General features: G+C 40.2%; 1 protein-coding gene across 3 annotated transcripts; it reads right to left on the reverse strand.

Annotated features, from left to right (window-relative positions):
* Positions 1-746: 746 nt before the first annotated feature.
* On the reverse strand, positions 747-21,015 carry ZBTB24 (zinc finger and BTB domain containing 24). Of its 3 annotated transcripts, none has more exons than XM_054994371.1 (8): positions 20,932-21,015; positions 15,037-15,149; positions 13,478-14,455; positions 12,050-12,217; positions 9,921-10,004; positions 8,293-8,376; positions 7,420-7,501; positions 747-4,275 (listed from the first exon to the last, which is right to left on the reverse strand). In XM_054994371.1, exons 2-8 carry the CDS (start codon positions 15,065-15,067, stop codon positions 3,465-3,467), a joined length of 2,238 nt encoding a protein of 745 aa, XP_054850346.1. In that variant the 5' UTR covers positions 15,068-15,149; positions 20,932-21,015; the 3' UTR covers positions 747-3,464. The 3 variants fall into 3 exon arrangements, with proteins under 3 accessions (XP_054850346.1, XP_054850353.1, XP_054850359.1); XM_054994384.1 differs by having other exon boundaries at positions 4,161-4,275; positions 7,394-7,501; XM_054994378.1 differs by lacking the exon at positions 15,037-15,149 and having other exon boundaries at positions 20,932-21,011.
* Between the last annotated feature and the right edge of the window lie 711 nt (positions 21,016-21,726).

The following is a 21,726-nucleotide window of genomic DNA, read 5'->3' on the forward strand; positions in this document are numbered from 1 at the left end:
AATTTGTCAGTCTGCAGTACCCATGAGTCCATGCTGACACAATGGGTAGGGTGTGTGATCAAACTGTGGCTGATTTGTGTTTTGCCGAATGTTTTACCAAAATGGCAATGATTCTTTCAGGATTTGGAAGCAATAAATGGGGTTTGTTGAAATCAAAATAATAATAATCAAAATAATAAACAAACAGAAAACAATACTTATACCAGCAGATCAATAAAACAAAAGACAATTCTTACAACTAGTGGGGGATGGCAAACAGCCCCTTTCTAGAATCAGTCAACAGAATTCTCTCTGATCCTGCTGAGGCTCTAGCTTTCTCCTCTGGCCTAGGTTTTTCTCAGACTTATACAGAATAGGAGGTGTTCTTGATCGGCCATTGCTAGCCTTGGGAGGAATAACACATCACAGTCCCTCCTAGTGTTGGCTGATTAGCTTTTCTGTCTACCTCTACTTCTTTGCCTGGTAAAGGCATACACTCTCAATTTACAGGAAGGGAAAACAAAATAGCTCCTTATGCCATTATGGTGGGAGGCAATGGAAGGAAATTATGGCACACAACCTGACTTCTCACAACACTGCACCATTTGAATTTGCAAACAGTTCCTATTGGCAGCCAAACTTGTTTTGAAGAAACAATGCGCAGCATGAAATATGTGAATCTGCCTCATGATTTTTAAAATTAACCCCCATCATTTATCTGATAATACAACAAAGATTAGCTTGTAGAAGCATTCCGAGCTACAGCAAGTTCAGTTTAATATAACTTTAATTTTTTTAGCATTACCATAACCAGTATTTTTTCAGACAGTTGAAGTTTTATTTTTCAATTGATATTCAGTACTCCAGGGGAAACAAGTCAGATGAGCTATATTTTTATAGTTGGAGAATGAATTCCTTTCTGAAATAATGTTCCTGCACATTATGCGTAAGTTGATATTGCCTAGAAAAGTGAGTATTCATGCTTCTCATACATATTACATAGGCCAAGTCAATCATGCAACTGGTAGGTTATTAATAAGCAGCAAGATTGAAGAAGAGGATCCAAAATCTCTAGGAATGAGATTCTGACTAAGGTGGAGTTGGCAGCATACAGGAAAACCCTACCGAGAAATATGCTAGGTGCATGTGGTTGGGATACATTTAAGCATGCTTCTCCCACCCTCTAATTTTAAGGCAAAACAACTTCATTTTACAAAAAACACCTGCACGTACTCAAGCATTGCCCAGCTGGTAAAATTGGCTATTGTTTTCTTTCATCAATATAGTGATATATTTATAGCAGAAACAATGTTGTGGGAAAATTATTTGTAGAGGCTGAATTTCTAGGTATTATCTCTTTTTGTTGAATATTTATAAACATTCTAAACATTATTCACAATAACTCTGGGATATATATTTAAGTTTTAACAAGTCACCTAATAAATACTTTCATAGATTTTAAGACATAGATTGAAATGTATAATCTGAAATATTGCAATTATGGATTTTTCCCCTCCTGGAGAGTATCTTTGTCAGCAGCTCAATCATGTTGTATGATGCCGTTTTAACCAACAATAAAATATATTTTTACAACAAAATATAATGATTTGAAAACAACAGCTGAATTTTATGGTAAAAATATGTTGCACATTTCTAGAATTTTATCATGTGAGAACAATCAAGGTGCTTTGCAGAGACGATGACAGCTTATTTCCATTTTGTAGTTGTAAAAGCTAAGGCACAGAATGTTTAAATTATTAGGCCATGGTTATAAAATACACTGACGGTACAGGCAATAAATGAACCCATGCGTCCCTCCAGTGTATTCTAACCATCCAATACTATCACCATTGCAGTGCATACATTAGGATGAGTTCATATAAGGAACAAAAGGGCAGCTGCTGGGATCCAGCAGTTTTTCAAGGGAATTCACACATATACCCAGTTCTCCCACCCATAAAGGATTCCTATTTGTGTCAAAGGGCAGCTCTGTATGTGTGCAGAACCGGACCCTCCATGGAGGTGAATGGGGTGCCTGTGCAGTGGTTCTAGGCATACAGCACACATTGGGTTCTGGGCAGGAATAACACAAGTAACAAAATAAGATAATACAGAGGGCTAGTGCAGATATGATGTGACAGAGTTCTGGCTTTTAACTACCATTAAAGTGTTAGAAGAAGTCTGCATGTTGTTTGCCTCCTCTCCTCTTAAGCACAAATTCCCAACAGGTCAGTGTTATTCTGAACTATTAACCATGGTTAAACCTAGGAATGCCACAGTAATCTTGCAAAGTTCAGTTTGCAAAACGGATATTGTAATGCTGGTACAAACAATTACTGTAATCTTCCTTATGCCTGATTCTTTCAAATTTACTTTGCATAAACACGCGACAGCTGGATATACAAGCTCTCGTGCATGCTAGGTAGGTAGAGAGCACGCAATGAAGAAACTGAAGGTGCCTAAGCCTGTGGACCTGAGTGCAGATGACTTTTAGCACTCTGTGGGATGAACATTCCAGTGTGCATTCCCCTTCACAACTAATTATGTGCAGCTGGCTCAGGGAACATCTTGGGCAAAGCCAAAGCTATGACACAAACAATTTTAAAAAATTGAGCTTTTAATTGTCATTTTCCAGAATGGTCTATGTGCATGTGTTGCTTGCAGATCCAGCTTTTGCTCTTCTTCCTTTTTCAACTTGGACCTTATTTTACTCATTAAGGCAGGGTTCCAGAATTGAATGGAAATCATAGACAATACTCTGCATGCATCTGCACATGTAAAATGTCAATACACAGAGATTAGCCTGCCAAGGTAATAAGCATCAGTTTGTGCAACTGCTTATTCAGGAGAAAACACACACACACACACACACACAAAGACCCATCCAAAATGTACCTGAGATGCTTCACAGAACAAGAGTATATCCAAGAGTATGGGGAGGCAAAAATGAAAACTCTTTCAGAAACGAACGGTCAAATTTCACACATCCTTTTAGTTCATACAGACACAAGGGCATTCCAAATCTAGTTTTTTGCCATATAGGCTTAATCTGGGTCTCCACTGACCCTAGTTTGCATAAAAGGAACACAAAGGAGAAAAACAATTAAATGTAAGTACTTTAAACTTTGTTAAACATATATACAAGATCCAGCCAAAGTGAAGCACTTTTACATCCTATCCCATCTTTAAACAGAGCTCTCTCCCATTAAAATTAACAGGATTGTAAAAGCACATCGGTTTGGATAGATCACGGGCACAATATTACTCACTGCGATTCAGGTGAAACAAATATGGAATCCACATATGAAACCATCCTATCTGTGTTAAGTAAATCAAGTTCTTAAAAAAACAATCCAGTTACAATAAGGCATCTGTCTGTGTCACCAAAGTTAAAGAGTCAACAGACCGAACACAATGCAGTTGGTATGAAAGACCTCAACGCATTCCTGTTAAATAAATTCCTATGAAGCAAATCAGCCAACCTTCTAAAAAGTCTGCCTTTCAGTATGATGATTATTAGATGAATGGTCTACAGTCAGGGACTGTTGCGGCGATTCAGAGACATGTACTGTTTGGGCCTGTTCTTTACTTATTTGAGGAGGCAGGACTGTATCTTGACTGATGTGGAACTGACTGGGTTCTTGGGCTACTTGCAAGTGCTGGGCTGGATGTGATGCCTCTGTTGCTATCTGAAGCACCTCTGCTGGACTTTGATTGGCATGAAGATGTTCCAGAGCTTCTTTTGACAGAGTGATGACATGCATTTGCTCAGCCTGGGCAGTCTCCATTTCATTGCTCACAATATTGATACTCTGCATCTGGTCTGCTGGTTCTGGCTGGGAGGAAAGAAGCAAGTTCTGCAGGTGCTGCGGTGGCTGGGTGAGAAGGGTGAGACTACCAGAATGGTCCGTCATCACATTTTGGGACCCATCAGTGGTGACAATGCTAATACCTTGGTTATGGCCAGGCATAAAATTTATGTTGTTCACTGAATCTGTAACCAGCAGCTGGATCTCTTGTGCACCAGCTGTGGACAGCTGATACTGCTGTAGCTGAAGAATGTTCCTGACTTCCTCTGTGCCACTATTGTTGGGAGGACTGTTCACTTCCGGCAATTGCTTTTCTTTGGTGTGAATCTTCAAATGAGATTTCAAATTGTCCAAGCGTGCAAACTGCACATTGCACTCCGAACAAGAGAAAGGCTTTTTGCCAGTGTGTAAGATGCAGTGCCTCCTCTTGGCACTGGAATCAGAAAAGGATTTCCCACAAATGCCACATGAGTATGGTTTTTCTCCTCTGCAACAGAAGATATTTTGGCTTTATCAGATGCATTAAGTCTTTTGTAGGACACAGAAACAGCTGAATGTGGATACAATGCGAGTGCTTTTTCTAGATTTTTTTTTTACTGCAACTACTATGTACGTTAGAATTAACTCAGTGGTGGCCAATCTTTCCTATTTTTACTAACTGTACTGTAAGTCATAAATGTAGCATGAGACACTGCCACTCCAAATGATGTGGCGAAACATATTCTGCCTGCTGTTTCTTGTTATTCCTCCAGGCCATAGCTAAGCCTACAAGCACTCTTATTATACAAGCACGCTTTCCACAATCCCCTTCTGTCTCTGACAGTTGTGGCACTCTATAGGTTGCCCACCCATGTTATAACTTCTTCATGTAAGACAACAGGATGGCATCCACCTACTTGTGATTCTGATGGCAGGGATTTGTATAAGCTGCCAAAGGAACACAACATAGAGTTTTTATACCTAGAATGACATCATATAATTTGCAGTTTGTTAGAGATGTCTCAGATCTAACAGAAAAATTTTATTGTAGTAGAATCAAACACTGTATCATTTTACTGGGTACCTCACAACCTCTCTCCAGTGGCTCAAGTCTTTATTAGAAGAAATTTCTCAACACTTATATGGCACAAGCTCAGTAAAAATCATGTTATGTGTATAAAAACATATATGGGAAAGGGATCACAATTATATTTCTGACGTGACTGAACAATAAAAAGAGGACTTCAACATTTTTTTTCAATTAAAAAGAACTGTCAGACACATTTTGCAATTAAGTTGCTAACTCCTGCCAATATTTCTATGGAAAACAATCTGAAATCTGAAAAGTTAACTATTTTATATTAATTAGTCATCAAAACCATGCAGGATGGCTAGATTCCCAAGAATTTTTTGAATAAAAGGCACATCCACATATGTACAGGGGAAGCGAAGATGACTCAGTTTCCACTATTTCCCTCTCCTCAGCTTCAGCATTCTGCATTACAGCCTACACAGACAGAGAGACCCTGACCTTCTGAAGTAGCTTTCCAGGGGGCACAAACAGCTGCAGTGAGAAAGAGGAGTTAAGGGAACTTTGTTACCCAAGTAGAAATCAGCTCAACCTTCTCAAAATCCAATTCAATATGCTTTAATTCAAAATCATACAAAAACAATTACATTTCCACCTGGACAACTGTTGTAAGAAAGTCCTTTACTTAATCTCCTTCCTTGCCACTGTGAGGTTCCTTCCAGGTGGGGATGGAGTGCTGGCCCTTCACTTTCATGGACTCACCTTTGGTGAGGACTTCCTGTGGTCCTCAGATATGGAAGCAAAGGGGAATCCGGGTTACAGCACACTAGGTGCTCGCCTTTGTCCGGAGGAGTGGCCCTTTGGTTCAGGACCCATATTTCTCCTCCCCAGTCTGTGTGGGAAGCCATCTTATATATCCTTTCACCACTACCACTACCCCCAGGATGAGTCCCAACATCTGAGCCAACAGCACCCTCGCTTCTAGTCCTGAGTGCCACCACAACTGGCCCTACCTGGTTCCTCATTGACCAGTGATTTATATATCTTCCCACCACTACCACTACTCCCAGGATGGGTCCCAACTGGCCCTACCTGGTTCCTCATTGACCAGTGACTGTGTCCATTGTGGCACTGGCCCCAGCCCTTGGTTCTCTGCTAGCTCCACCTCCACCCTCAGCTTCTGCGGGCCTGCTTGGGGACAGGGTGGCTCCTAGTCACTGCTGAGGCTTGGAGATTGGGCGATCACTAGGGCTGGGGCTGTTCCCAAAGATGGAAGGATGTCAGCATTCTGGCTGAGCCTGGTATTGTCATTCTTGGCCTGACACCAAGTAATGATGTCACCCTGGAGCGTCTCACTGCCTGAGACTCCAGCAGGCAACTCTGGTGCTTCTCGCTGGGGCTCAGAGCTGCTGGCACTATCCCACTGCTTCCCGGGGCCTGAGGCACCCCTGCCTCCATCCTAGGAGTTAAGTCAGGTGCCCCAAAGCATCTGTGGGACCTGCTGCCATAGGCTGCAGGGACAGGATGGGCAAGTTGGGGCTGGTTGGTTGGCTGGGCCGTGGACAGCCACAAACAGCACTGTATTATACTTAAACACACATTCACCATCATTGCACTCAAGAAACCTTAAAAGAGACTGCCAGTTTAAAATACTTGCTTCTGGACTCCTACGCATGTCTACATTAAACCTACAAATCAGTTTTAAACTAATGTGACAACTATGGCTTTCCTGAAGCAATCTTAGGATTTAGAACATTTTGAGGGTACTGAGATTTTATATTATATAAAATAGGCCACTGGTATGATGAAAGAGATTACTATATAAGGCAAACCAGATTAAATGTGTGGGCCATTCCAGGTTAAGGTGACATGGAAAAGTTCCTCCCCCCACTCTTGGGTCACAGATTCCCTTTCCCCCGTTTCCCGAGTCCAACCAGGAAACTGAAGTGGAAAGGAATACCCAGAGCACATGAGCAAAGAATTCCACTCTTTCTGTTTGCTCCAAGTCCTCTCCCTCTACGTTTCCAAACTTTAGTACAGGGTTACGAAGAAACCTGTTATATGAAACACTACCTTTTTTATATGTATGATCATGTCTAGCAGAGTTATAGAATTTGTAAGGAAATGTCCCCACTTCTTCTTCACCTGCAGTTTCCTAACATTTAATGCTGGGCTTCTAAGGGCCTTGGACCACGAAAAACATTTTCATACATATGATGGTATCCAGTGGCCTCACAAAATACAGTTTTTACAGTTCCCTTGTGGAAAACAGGAAACTGCTGCTAAACATTTCTAGTGCAGTTCTGAGAAGTGACTATGGTTTCATCCCCTCTCAAAAAAACTCATTCAGAAGGCTGTACAAATTTCCTTATGCGTTGTCATCTCAAGTAAGCAGACAGCAGAGTAATCTGTTCTTTAATCTGAATGTCTATAGGTTTGCACAATACAGGTTGGAAATACATTATGAACATAAGTATTAATTTATTTTAATAGGTTGTAGTGTATAAGCATTTATACTTGTAATCCCATGCCGGGCTATGCTAACTGCCCTAATTTTTATCTGGTTTTACACAAGAAGTTTCCCATACAAACTCACATGGAATGAAGGAAATGGTTGTATACCTGTGGATTCTGATGTGAGTCTGAAGAGAGCTTTTTGCTGTGAAAGACTTGCCACAGATTTCACATGTGAATGGTTTTTCACCTAACAAAAATACATTGGATGCTGTATTAGTAAGCTGTCACTGGTTAATTATACAGTATCATCACCCTTACAATGCATAACGATAAGGCATCCAAGTAGCATGTTACTAATAAAATAATAGTACCTCATTTCTACATCTTCTTTTGCCAGTATATAATTGCTTATATTGGGGCAAAGCAAGAGTTAACAATGTCAACAAACACATTTATCCCAATAATTTAGGACTGATTTGAAATCCTGTAAGGAGTTTAAGGAACAGTGGAAAAGAAAGTGATTTGTGCAAGTAATGCATAACAGATCTTGTACCTAATATAAGATAGCAGCTATGTTGCTTTTTTCTATTTCCAAGTCCTTTCTGATACAAATACAGCATGGCAACCCACGTCTCTTCTATACTGTTCCAAAAATACCAGAAGAGCTAGAAATAGGGACCCACAGCGTAGCACTATAGCCATCCATTCTCTAAACTACTTCTCATTAGTAAAGTTCTGCACCCCATGGATACAGCAATGCAAGGACTCGCAAAGAAAGAACTCATTACAGTATTGTTGATTGCTTGGAGTACGTTGTTGCTTCTGAATTTATTTGTGCATCAGTTTTCCTCTTGCAGTAGATGTGCCTAGCTGATGCTAGACTCTCCCGGCAGGGAAGCAGGCCTCTCTTTCTGCAGGCCCTGTAGCCAATTCCCATTTAATTGAGTGCGCCAGCTGCCAAACTGTGTGTGACTTTACTGACTGTAATTATCACTCAAATAACTGATTGCATTTTAAAGAAAAACAGAGTAACATTACCTGTATGTGTTCTTAAATGTTTCTTTAATTGAGCTGCATCCATGAATTTGCGATGACATTGGTTGCACTCTGGCAATGAATGGCCTTATAAAAAGAAAAAAGAACATTCATGATTTATTTTAGATAAAATTTCTATCTTACCCTTCAAGCAAACTCTTCGGTTCTTAAGGTGGTTCTTATTTCTGTTTAATATTACATACGTGACAAAGCTTAATATGCTCTTCCTGCTGCTGAGCTGGAATTGGCTTGATACTTTTCTTTGGCCTTAAGAGAAATCTTGGTTAAAAATTTCAAACAGTAATTTAGCTCATGCTTGCTATCATACACATTGACTAACAGCCTACAATGTCTGGAAGGGCCTGGTTACATCAACATATAGGCTTGCTGACTCCGGGAGGCAGAATCTTGTCAATGTCTATTGACTGATGTCTAATTACAGAACATACTCCTTTATGTAAAAAAAAAAAAAAACCAAGGGAAATCTTGTGTGCAATATCCAACATTTTTACTGTCTGATGCCAAATATTTGCCACTGAAAGCTCAGCTAATGATAACGTCTGTATTTATAATGCACCTACTTTCCATTACTGTTTTGTGATAACAGACTAGCATAGCTAATATTCTAGAGATTGTTTCTGTAATTTATGTTTCACGCTGATCCATTAGTTCTACATTTCATGAAATTCTAGTTTCTTCCCATTATGTATTACTGAAACTTTATTTCCAAAATAACATTTGTTGTTTTAATTTCTATTAACAGTAAGTATTTATAGAGACAGTAACTGCCATAACTCATGCATACCTTGAAGGATCAGGTAAATAATGTCTGCCATTTCCAAGTTATCTTGGTGCCAAGACCAGAGGTGAAATAAACATATTGGTATTGAACACACTGCAATCCTGAATATATGAGAATACCTCTGTGTATTATGAGAAAATGCCTAGACTGGAAGTCTAACTCATGCTGTTATTCTGTGTCTCTGTCAACAGATAATATGCAAAGGAATGAAACGCACATCTCCCTCAAGAAGGAATAGGGGATATTTTTGTAATACTTTGCCTAGAGAGGTCTGTTTGGCACTGTCAGTTTTGACTTTTAGGTGCTAATTTTAAAATTTTCAATTCACCTAAGCATTTTCTTGAATGATATTGAAGTCAATATCATTGCGAAAGTATTTTTATGACTTTTTATGTAAGCCAATTTCAGAATTTAGGTAGAAAGAAGGGTAAAAAGATAGAACAAACAAACATCAACAAAAAAAGAATTCTGAAGATTGCAGCTTAATGATATATGCTCCAAAATTCATGACTTTTAATTAGAAGATTTAAATCAACTGCATTGTTTTAAAAAAACATTCATTACCATAAAGCTGAATTTAAAACATATTCCTGCTTAATACAAAGATATTAATTTTCCCTAGTACTCTGTCAGACTTTCACAGCTACTTTTGAAATAATTTTTAAAAAGTATTATATCAAAATATTTTAAAGCTTTGATTCAAAGACATTTATCAGATTTAAAAAAAAAACGATTAGAGAATAGCTTAAGATAAATGAGACGTAATTAGAAGAACACTGAAAATGGAAACATTCCAAAAACATACTCCATGATTATGAATGTGTTATACCTGTGTGAACTCTGTAATGACTTTTAAGTTGTCTCTTCTGGCTGAAGTATTTTCCACACTGATCACAGGTAAAAGCCTTCTGACCTAAAAGATAAACAACATTTTAAAAAGCCGACTCCAGATTACATTTGAAAACAATCAAAACAGTCATTATGGGGTACAGCCTATATTGTGTTTATCCGCAATACTATTTAAAAAGGTGGCAAATATTGATTCGGTTTCGCTTTCTCAGCCATGCCGGACGCTCCTCTCGGCGGGTCCGGGAGGAAGCGACCGGGCACCCTGACCGGGCGGCTGATCTGCAAGGATTAGCCCCCAGGACTCCCAGGTAGGGAGGCAGGGTCCGGGACGCTGCGGGAAGAACCCCCCGAAATCAATGCGGGGGGGGGGGGAATTGCCCGTTTGTCCCTATGGAGGCCGGCAGACGTGCGCGGCGCCTTGAGTGCCGCCGGGCAACGAGAAACGGCAAATGAAAGAAACAGGCGGAAGCCTGTAAACAAGCGAATCCCTTCTGTTTTACAAGCGTATGTGAAGGAGTGAAGGATCTGAAGAAGGCTCGCTCTTCCCCTTCGGTGAGTTCCAGAATTTGGATGGCGCCCCCCTCCCCCCTAAAATGGCAGTAAAGAAGCAAAGTCCCGCTCTTGGTAAGTCGATCTCGGCTACCTTGCAGAGGGGAGAGTCGCTCGAAGAACTGGTGCGCAGGGCGGTGGTGGAAGCCATAAAACCCTTTGTTGACAAGCTGAACGAAACTGATCAAAGGGTGGGCTCAATTGAAAGCGAAGTGAAAACCATTAATGAAGCAGCGGGGGGGGGGCAGAGAAGTCTGCTTTGGAAAGTGCGTCACTCGTGAAGGCTACGAAAAAAGAGCTGAAATTGGTGGAGAACCAGCTGATCGGGCTACAGGTGGAACGAACGCAGAAAATTTTGCGTCTCCAAAATGTGAAAGAGGAGGAAAATGAGGATCTGTGGGATTTGGTCTCGGAACTACTGGCGATACCCGCGAGGACAACTAAAGAAGAGGTTAAAAGCGCCATTTTGGAGGTCCGTCGGGCTTCTTCAAAATATGCAACAAAGCGACAGCTGCCTCGCGAGATCATTATTGACTTTTCATTTAAAAAGATTCGGGACACTATCCTATATAACTCATACAAGGCGGATTTGGACTTTATGGGTTTTAAAGTCAAGATTTTGAAGGACGTTCCATTTCTAGTCCGGAAAAGACGTTTTAAGTATAAAAAGTTCGCAGCTCTTCTGAGGGACCATGGAATAAAGTATAAATGGTTACTTCCGGAAGGAATATGGTTTAGACATAAAGATCAAGCCTATAAGATACTATCAGAAGATCAACTAAAGGATTTTGAGGATAAAAACCCGGAATTCCAGTGCACCATGAACGAAGAAAAGGAGAAGCCTGAGGGGGGGGGGGGGGAGACGAGCACCGCAGCGGCGGCTGCTCAGAAAGAACTGCGTCCGGGACCCAGAAGGGGGAGGAAAGTTTAATTTGAATTTGAAATGTGTATTCTGTATGATTAACCACTCCATCATTATCCTATTGAGCTATTTTTGTATTATGGCAGTATGAAGGGAAAACATTGAAGTGTAGTGTTTAGTGTTTAGTGTTTGTAGGTTACCCCCCCCCTTTTCTTTTCCCATTCCCTCCGCCCCTTCCCTTTTCCCCTTTCCTTGTGATAGTCTTGTGTAGTGTTGTGTAGTGTTTTGTAGTTTGAAAAATAAAAAATTTTAAAACAAAAAAAAAAGGTGGCAAATATTAAACAAAACTAGATTTTAGTTAGGAAAACTCAAAACATGTAACAGCCTCCAAGTTCATGACCTGAAGACACAGTGATAGACAATAAGTTAGGTGGTTTTCACATTCAGGAAGGAAAAGTGGATGACTTAGCCAGAACAGCATACCATTGAATAACAGGTTCTGGGGACAAGCAACAGTAGAAAGCCTTCGCCTTTGCGCCCTGCTTATAAGCTTTCTGGAAGCATCTATCTGGCTGACTGTTTCTGGAAAAAGAATGCTGGACAAGATGGACTTTTGGTCTGAGCCAGCAAAGCAGTTCTCACATTCTTAGGCAAACGCTGTTAGCACAGCTAGACTACTAATGAATTTGATTATTTACCTGTATGCAGGCTCATGTGTTCCAGAAGTGAATGTTTTGTTGTTAAAGCCTTATTGCAGACAGTACACGTGTATGGCCGTTCTCCAGTATGCATTCGCTCGTGAACTTGGAGAGAGTGCTTTTGGGAAAAGCCTTTACCACACTCACTGCACTTAAATGGACGTTCCCCTAAAGGTATCAGGATGAAGAATAGCAAATAATTTGATAATTCAAGTTGGCAGAAAGATGGTTTAAACTGTATTTTTAAAAAAAACTCCCAGATTTTAGTAATGCAGGAAATACATGTTTACGCACACATGAGTAACATCCAGATCAGACTACTGTTATGTATATTGCATGGTGCTACCTTTCCAAAGTTCTTAAAACTGCTGTTAGTCCAAACTGTGGCTTCCAAGTATCACACCTGTTTTGATTCAGTTACACTGGCTGTCAATTTGTTTCCAAGGGCAATTCAAGGTGCTGGTTTTGATCTTCAAAGCCTCGGGACCAGGATACACGAAGAAGACATTCTCTAGTACAAATTTATCCAGATGCTGAGATCAGCCTGGCAAGGCCCTGCATTATGAGACACTCTTTCCAAGACAGGGCCTTCTCAGCGGCAACACTGAGACTATGGAAGGTCCTCTTCTGGGAAGCTTGTCGGCAGCTTTTAGACAGCCGGTTAACACACTTATTTCACCCAACTTTCTTATTGGCTCCTGTAACTTTTAGTATGCTCTATGTCATTTTATTATGGATTCTTTTATTGTAGTTTTATTCTGGTTGTTTATCATCATATTAATAGTTGTTATTGTCTAAGAGCCTTGGATAAATGCGGGATAACAAAAGGCAGGACACAAACTTTTAAAAGGAAATAATAAACATTAATAACATTCCGAGTGTTAAAAGTGCTTCCCAGTAACCATTACAACAACCCTGGAACCTAAACCTTGTATTATCACCCCCATTTTACAGATGGAGGGACTGAGAAAAAAGAGAGTAGACAAATGTCTACCTATTAATTTATAGCTGAGTACCATCCAATTTACAACCGGAAGATATAAAATCTTTTGTGAAGATACGAAGACCTAACAATAATAATTTCAAAGGTAACCTTTTTATAAATTCAGTGACAATACCTACATTGCAACACAGAGAAATGCTTCAGTTGCTTACACAGTAGTTGATGTGGCAGGGTTAGACTTATTTTATGTTACTAGGCCAGACCTTGCCTTGTCCCAGTGGACAGGAGCACTGCTTACATTACCTCCCCTAGACTATAAAAGTTGGCTCTCTCTTCATTAGAGAGGGAGAAACTATTGGGGGAGATCCTGGAGATCTGAAACAAAAACTAACTTTTTATCTCAATAAATCTCACAGTTGAACTAATCAGAAAGCAGGCTGTTTATGATATTCTGATGCAAAATAAACTCATCTTCAGTGTTTTACCTGTATGACTTCTTTGGTGAATAGCTAAAAAATGGTTATATTTAAAGAGTTTCCCACAATCTTTGCACTGGACTTCAGATCCTGTATGTTTCCTTCTTCTGCCAGTCCTCTTTTTCAGCCCACTGCCCTCTTCATCACCAATAAGTTTATAGTCTTTTAGTTTGATTGATCTCCGAATCCTACGTTTACTATAGCGACTCTGGCCAGCCTGCATATTTTGGGATTTAGGATCATAGTTCTCATCTTTTTCAGTAGAGAGAGCTACAGCAGCATCTGAACTACATGCATGCTCGGTTTCTCCTACTTCTTTGCCTACTGCAGTCAACTCATTAGAATCTCTTTCTTCTATGACAACACCCTTTTTCATAACATGTTGCTTATTCTGAACTGAGTTGTTCTCTCTCAGCTGTGCATCTTCTGCTGAGGGTGTGCCCAACTTTTCCTCCAGGATATTCTTCACTTTTCTTGGTCTTCCACGTTTTCGCTTTGGTGGTGTTTCACTTTTTGGATCTTCCACAAAAACAACTACTGCAGCTGCGTTGTTAGGCACAGCAGAGAGTGTATTATTCAGACTGTGACTCTTTTGATGGTCTGTATATGCCCTTATTAAGTCATTCACTTTGAGGAGATGAGCAGCGGCCAATATTTGCTCTGTACTTTTTTCGCTAGCCTGTAGATAGCCTGTGTAGATAAATTCCAACAATGCACCAAAAGCATCTGCCACCATCCCTTCCAGCATATAGATGGACTGGCCTATCTCTCCCTCATCAACAAACATCATTGAGAAATATTCACTGCTGGCAGCAAGTAAAGCTTTATGTGCTCTAAAGTGAACATTTTCCACAATTAAAGTGATATCACACAAAAAATCTTTTCTTCTCTGATCTTCAAAGTTAGCCAGAATAGTATCTCTGTGGGCTTTTGAATGGATGACAGTAAGCTTCTCTGAACTGTCCGGAAATGGTTCATCCATTGTTGCTGGAAACAAACAAATAAAAGAAGTAGTTAAAAAGGAAAATCTAAACAATTCCTGCATGTATCAAAAGTATTTCTGCATGCATAGTGGCCACTTGCATATTTTCTTTTCCAACAACATCCCGTTGTACCTCATTATATGCCACTGTGAAGGATCCCATGACCTCCCACATCAATTTTCAAGGGGCATACAGAACTGATGTAGGGAGAACCAGAAAAGCCTTAGAGCTTAGAGCACATGCAGTATTCTGCATGTGGCCCTTTGGATTTCAGCCATAATTATTAGGAATAAGATATCCCAAGTACATCATATGAACTACTAAAAGATAACTCACACAGATATGATAAAATCTATTTACAATTAGGGATTACAATCCTAGCTTCATTGAAATCAATGTCAATTTTGCCATGGATTTCTACAAAAGTAAGATAATACTGGGCCCTGACCTGGATAGCCCAGGCCAGCCTGATCTCATCAGATTTCAAAAGCTAAGCAGGATCAGTTAGTAATTGGATGGGAGACCTCCAATGAAGACCAGGGTTGCAGAGACAGCAATAGCAAACCACCTCTGTTGATCTCTTACCATGAAAACCCCACCGGGATAGGGTCACCATAAGTCAGCTATGGAGATCTACGCATGCGTCGAACCGGGTAGACGCTCACTCGCGTTGCTCTTGGAACTCGTAAATTAAAAGCCTAAACAAGACGAACACAAAGTAAACTGATAACGAAAGACACCCTCCCAGAAGTTAATTAGACTGTAGGAGCTGCTTTTAACCCTGGGACTGGGGTGAATAATATCTTTTCAATGTGCGAAAGCTCCTGTTGATTTACGAACGCCTAATAAGATGGTGAAGTCGATGAAGGAGCTGGGGGAGATGATCCAGCGCTCGGAAGCTAATGTAAGGGCTGACATGCAGGATTTAAAGGCAGAGGTGAGACGATTGATGACGGCTGTGGAAAAGGTCAAGAAAACAGCAGAGCAAGCTAAAGAATTAGCTGAAGCAAATGAAGATAAGATTGAGATTTTGATAAAAAGGATCGCCCAGATGAATGACAGACAACGCAGAAGAAACTTAAAATTTGCTGGAATTACAGAAGATATTCAGAATAAGGACTTGGAAGAAGTCATGTTGAACTGGCTCAAGGAGCAAGGAATACGGATTAAGCGAGATGAAATAGAGAGAGCACACCGGTTAGTTACACCAGGGAGAGGGGCTGGAGCTCCCAGAGATGTTATAGTGGCATTTGCAAGAGAGAAGATAAGAGATCAGATTTATAAATCTTTGCGGAAGAAGACAGACCTTCAGTTTAAAGAACGAAAGGTTATAGTACGACAGAATTTCTCCCAGGAGACGTTACAAGCCAGAAGAAGTATGCAGCAATTTGCGCAAGCTTTGTTTAATGACAAAATTCTCTTCTCCTGGGTATACCCAGCAACTCTGTTGGTGTTCAGAGATGGTAGGAAACATTCGGCTCGGGACCCAGAAGAAGCAAGGAAAATGTTGGCAGACTTGGGTGTTGGAGCGCAAGAACAGAGTGAGCAAGAGCTCTCAAGTGTGGAAGAGGACGTACAAAATGAGCAGAGAGAATCTTTAGTGCAAGAGAAGGAGGAAAAAAAAGAAAGGAACTGGGGGGGTAGTAATAAGTAAGAAGCAAAAGCATACATGGTGATATATAAAACAGGCTTTTTGGTTAAGATAAGGTGTGGTATTTTCAAGGGTTCCAAGAGGGAAGGGGGAGGAACGTGGGCCTCCAAGGTTACCATGAGACAGAGTTGCCAAGATCTCTACCCGAGTCTCAGGTGGGAAGGGGAAGGGGGGAAGTAAGTGTTACAAATCAGTTGAAAACATATGTGCATGGAAGAATTCAAGGAATGAACTTAGAATGGGATGATGGATAGTACTTTAAAAGTTTTGTCTCTCAATGTGAACGGGTTGACTTCAGACACTAAGCGTTATAGGGTTTTGGAGCTGGCAAGGAAAATGAAAGCTGATTAATTATGTCTTCAGGAGACGCATAGAGCTAAAGTAAATAATAAACCTTTGCTGGCCTCCCAACACTGGGGATTAAAAATAGAGTCGAAAGCAACGAATAAGGCCAGAGGCGTGGCTATATTATGTAATAGAAATCTTAATTTGGAGGTTTTGAAGCAGAAGAAAGATAATGATGGTAGATATGTGTTTCTAAAAATTAAAACGATGTAGAAGATCTTTACAGTGGCTAGCATTTATGGGCCAAATAAAGGGCAAAAAAAATGTATAAGGAAGACTTTGGATAAATTACAGGCCTTTGCTGAGGGGGAAAATATAATTGTTACTAGAGATTTTAATTGGAGTCTAAAGACAGATCATTCTCTCAAGTTGAATAAATGGGGATTAAAAGATGCTTTTGAGATGGGGAACACTGGTACTAAACCCACCTTCTTTTCTAATAGACATAAGACTTATACATATGTAGATTATTTGCTAATTACAAACAGGAAGGAAGTTCAGATTAAGAGAGCCCAGACTTTAGGAATATGGATTTCAGATCATGCCCCATTGTTTTTGGAGCTAGGATGTGAAGGGGGAGAGCAAAGTAGGAGATGGAGATATAATAACTTAATAATGGGTAAAGATAGGGATAGGGAATATATCAGAAAACAAAGTAGCTGGTACTTTAAAGAGAACAGTGGTACGGGAGAGATCCCGATAGTGTGGAACGCATTTAAAGCAGTTATAAGAGGGCATTGTATAATGACAGAGAAACTTATTACGAGGGAATGGTATCTGGGAAGGCAGAAGAAAATCAAAGAAATTGAAACACTCCAACAACAGCAGCAAAGCAAATATTTAAGAAGTAGACAGGGGCAGTTAAGAAAATTAAAACAAGAACTGGATGAGTTAGACTGGTTTACGATTTGGAAGAGAGATAATATGATTAACAGTGCAATCCTAAACAGAGTTACACCAGTCTAAGCCCATTCATTTCAATGGGCTTAGACCGGTGTAACTCTGCTTAGGATTGCTCTGTTAGAATGATTTTCAGAGAACGTCAATAAGATCTACTAAAAGATTAGCAAATTACTTAAAGAAAAGAAGGGATAAATAGAGAGTAAAAGCTATTAGGACTAAAAGGAAAATACTTACAGAAAGCTCTAAAGAAATAAGGAAGGAATTTGTGGAATTTTACCAAACGTTATATAAAGAGGAAAATAAAAGCATTAGTAGAGTAAGTTTGGAAACCAAGGTTGAGGAAGATGATAGACTAGGGTTGAATGAAGAAATTTCTTTGGAGGAAATTGAAGAGGCGGTAAGAACATTTAAGAGAAAGAAGTCCCTGGGATTAGATGGGTTTACTATGGATTTTTATAAAGAAACAATTGCTATTATTGGCCCAGAAATGAAAAAAGTATTTAATAATATTTTAGAAGGGGGAAGGGCTCCAGAGTCATGGAAATTAGCGGAGATAGTAGTGATAGGAAAACCACAGAAGAACCCTACAGAGGTGGGTTCATATAGACCAGCTTACTGAATTCAGACTCTAAAATACTTACAAAGATTTTGGCAAAACGCTTGGAAAAGGTTCTGCCGAAAATAATCAAAGAAGACCAATATGGATTCATAAGCGGAAGATATATAGGGCACCCTATATGAAATGTGTTAAACGTATTAACAAGTAGGACAAAAGGGAAATTGGCTTTACTGAAATTAATGTACATAAGGCCTTCGATACTATAAGGCATACGTTTTTATGGAATATTATGATGAAGGCAGGAATAGGAGAAAACTTTGTGTGGGCGGTTCAAGAATTATATAAAGAGGGGAAGGCAGTGGTAAGGGTGAATGATGGAGTCTCTGAACAATTCAATATACAAAGAGGCATTAAACAAGGTTGCCCACTCTCACCACTACTTTTTGTGATGGGAATGGAGTACCTGGCGGATAGGATAAGAAATTCAGTAAGGATACAAGGATATAAAAAGGGTAAGGAGGAAATTAAAATAAATATGTATGCAGACGATATTTTACTAATACTGGTAAACCCACTGGAGGAAGTAAGAGAACTTTTGATTATCTTGAAGGATTTCAAAGAGGAGTCTGGATTGGGAGTTAATATGGACAAGTCTGAAATTTTATTTTGGGATGTAATCGTAGAGGAAAGGAAAGAAATAGTAAAAATGATAAGGATGGACTCTAGGAGAAAAAAAATTAAATACTTGGGAGTGAATACTATTAAAAATGTTGCCAGGATTCCAGATGTGAATTATAAAGAAGTATGGAGGAAGGTTAAGAAAGATATGAGAGCTTGGAAAAATAAGAACTTGTCTATCTTAAGTAAGGTTAGGGCAGTTAAGATGTTTCTGGTGCCAAAACTATTATATTTATTTCAAGTAATTGCGCTTCCGATAAGAACAAATTGGTTTAAAACCTGGAATAAGGTGCTTAAGAACTGGGTTTTTGGAAGCAAAAGGGCTAGAACTCCAGATATAGTAAATTATGCATCACAGGAGGAGATGGGATGGGGGATACCAAATTTGGAGTTATATTATGAGGCGTTTTAATTGAAATATTTAATAGAGATTGGGTATAAGGATAGAGTTAAATGGGTTAGGATGGAGAATGAGATAAATAATAGAATAGGAAGAGAGGGGATCTTTAATAGGGATGTTCAGATGGCTTATAAGAAGGCGATGGGTCCAAGGAAAATGGCGTTAAGTATTTGGAAAAGATGGTATAGGAAATGGATGCTGGGTCTTTCAAAGTGGACTCCATTAAAATATATAAATAAGGATTATACAGACACCGGCGGGTGGAAGAAATTAGAAGAATTTGAATAGATTAAAAGATATGTTTGTTGAAGGTGGGACTTTAGTGGCAAAAAATAACGTGCTGGAGAAAATAGGAAAACAATACTGGTTGGAGGTGCATGGATTATATGAGTTAATTAAATCTGAAAAAGTGGAGGAGATAATTGGGGTAAAAACAGAAATGGATGATATACTAAGTAAAAGACAAATAAAAGAGAAAGGGCTAGCAGGGGCGTTATATAAATTAATGATAAGAGAAAAGGAAAGGATGATAAGAATACAGAATAAATGGGAGCGAGAAGGTTTATCTCATCAGGAAACGATTCAAGAAATAATGAAAGGTATAAATAAAATTAAAAGGGATAAAGAATTGGCCAGGAAATTTATATGGAAATGGTATAGAACACCGGCTCAGATATCGTATATAGTTAAAGGAATGAGCCCTAAATGCTGGCACTGTGGCCAAGAAGTAGGCATATATGCTCATATGCGGTGGGAGTGTAATGTTGTCAAGGAATACTGGCAAAAGATTATAAGGGTAATTTCTGATTTATTTCAAGTGAATATAGAGGTTAATAGGGATTTGCTTGTCTCCGGAATATTGGGAAATAAAAGAGTAGATAGAAATAAGCAAGATTTATATAAAATCATGATTTTAGCCGGAATGGCTGTAATAGCATTGGGATGAAAGGATAAGAACAAATGGACAATGGAAAAATGGAACAATTATGTCTTTGAAGGTGTACAAGCAGATATATTTGTACAGATAACTGCTGATGAGACATGGGAGGATAAACGTCAAAAGATTATAAGTAAATGGACCTGTTATAGGCACTGGGTGGAAAGAGGGAAAGCCAACCCAAGCATTCAAACCCGAATGAAGAATTTGTGCACGTGGTTAAAGATATGAAGATATAAGGGGGGTGGGGGTGGGAAGGGGTAAAAATAGCTGTATACGGTTCAATGTACGACTATGTATATATAACAATAAAAGAAAAAAAACCTAAGTCAGCTATGACCTGATGGCACTCTCCACCACCACCAAGCCAATAGCTAGTAATGCTCATGTTATAAATGGGAGCACTTGTTTTTCTTGAGAAGAAAGGAGTCAGTCTGTTCTAGAGTAAACACATTTATTTAAACTTCTACTGGTTTAAAGTAGAGCAATTAGAGAAATTATAACAAAAATGGAACACAATTGAATGGTGTGATTATGATAACAGGGCAATTATGATCTTTGCCGCAATCACATTCCTGCTCACTTGAAAAGGGGAAAGAAAGAAAAAAACCTTGATGAATAAATAACCAAAAGCAATATAATAAATAACCAAAAGCAAATAAACAGCAAGCGCAGGGAAAAGGAAAGATGATGATGGGCAATACAGGCGGAGAGAGCTCCTGTGCCTTTAATGGATGCTTTAATAAATTCCTAAGGGGTGGCGTCCCCCCACCGATCTAGATGCCAGTCACGAGAAAGCTGACTTGCTGGAATTCTGCTCCTAAAGCAGTTGTTAAAGGCGCAGGAGCCCTGCCAGAGAACAACGCAGGCAACCCGGCCCGGGAGACGGAGTAAGAAAGGAGCGGGGCCAGGGTAAATTCCGAGTGCGCGCCTCTTGCCTATTTCTGGCGAGGATAGGCAGAGCCGGGTCCTCGAACACCTGGGGAGGAGGGGAGGGGGATGCTTACCCAGGGCCAAGGCAGCCCAAGAGGCGGAGCTCACTGGCAGGAACCCGGCAGAGCAAAACGGCCACCCAGCTCAGCATGGGCGCGCCTCTCAGAAGTGACGCCACCGCGGGCACGGAAACGAAAGTCAGAGAGAGGCTGTGGGTAGAGCGGCGCGGAGACGGCCGCAATGGTTCCTCGTTGCCATGCAACTAAGCAGAGGGAGGCGGGAGATGACCGAGGAGAAGGGTGGTTGCAACCTCTTGTCGCTGAAGCGCGACACGAAGAGGCCGAATTCAGACTTTCGTCTTGCTTTCTTTGTTTGCCTGTTTGAATTACTCGGGGGTCGTAAGCAGGTCTGAGGCCCCAGTGGGAAGAAACGTAAAATACAGAGGGGAGCTCTGCGAGAGCGTTCCAGCAAAAATAGAGAAGACTGATTTGCCAAGGCACGAGATTTCATGAACACGAACGCATCTCATCAAATGCGCGACTTGAACGTTTCTGCGGCGCACACACGCACGCAGCCCCGCCCCCCATAGTCATGTGTAGCTGTGCAGTATGTTCGTGCTGAGAATTTTTTAATAACATGAGGCGAACGTCTGCAAGCTATCCTGGATCAGACCAGTGGTCCATTTAATCCAGCACTGTTTTAGACGGTTGCTATTTCCCTCGAGCTATCTTACTATCCCAATATCAATTTCTCAGGTCTAGTTTAGAGAGCCGCTCCTTAAGCTCTTTACAATCCACGTTGATTTTCACCACTTTGAACAATCTGGTATCATCTGCAAACTGTTCTTTTGATAACAGATTATTTAGAAA

The sequence above is a fragment of the Eublepharis macularius genome, chromosome 1, assembly GCF_028583425.1.
Source record: "Eublepharis macularius isolate TG4126 chromosome 1, MPM_Emac_v1.0, whole genome shotgun sequence".
NCBI lineage: Eukaryota > Metazoa > Chordata > Lepidosauria > Squamata > Eublepharidae > Eublepharis > Eublepharis macularius.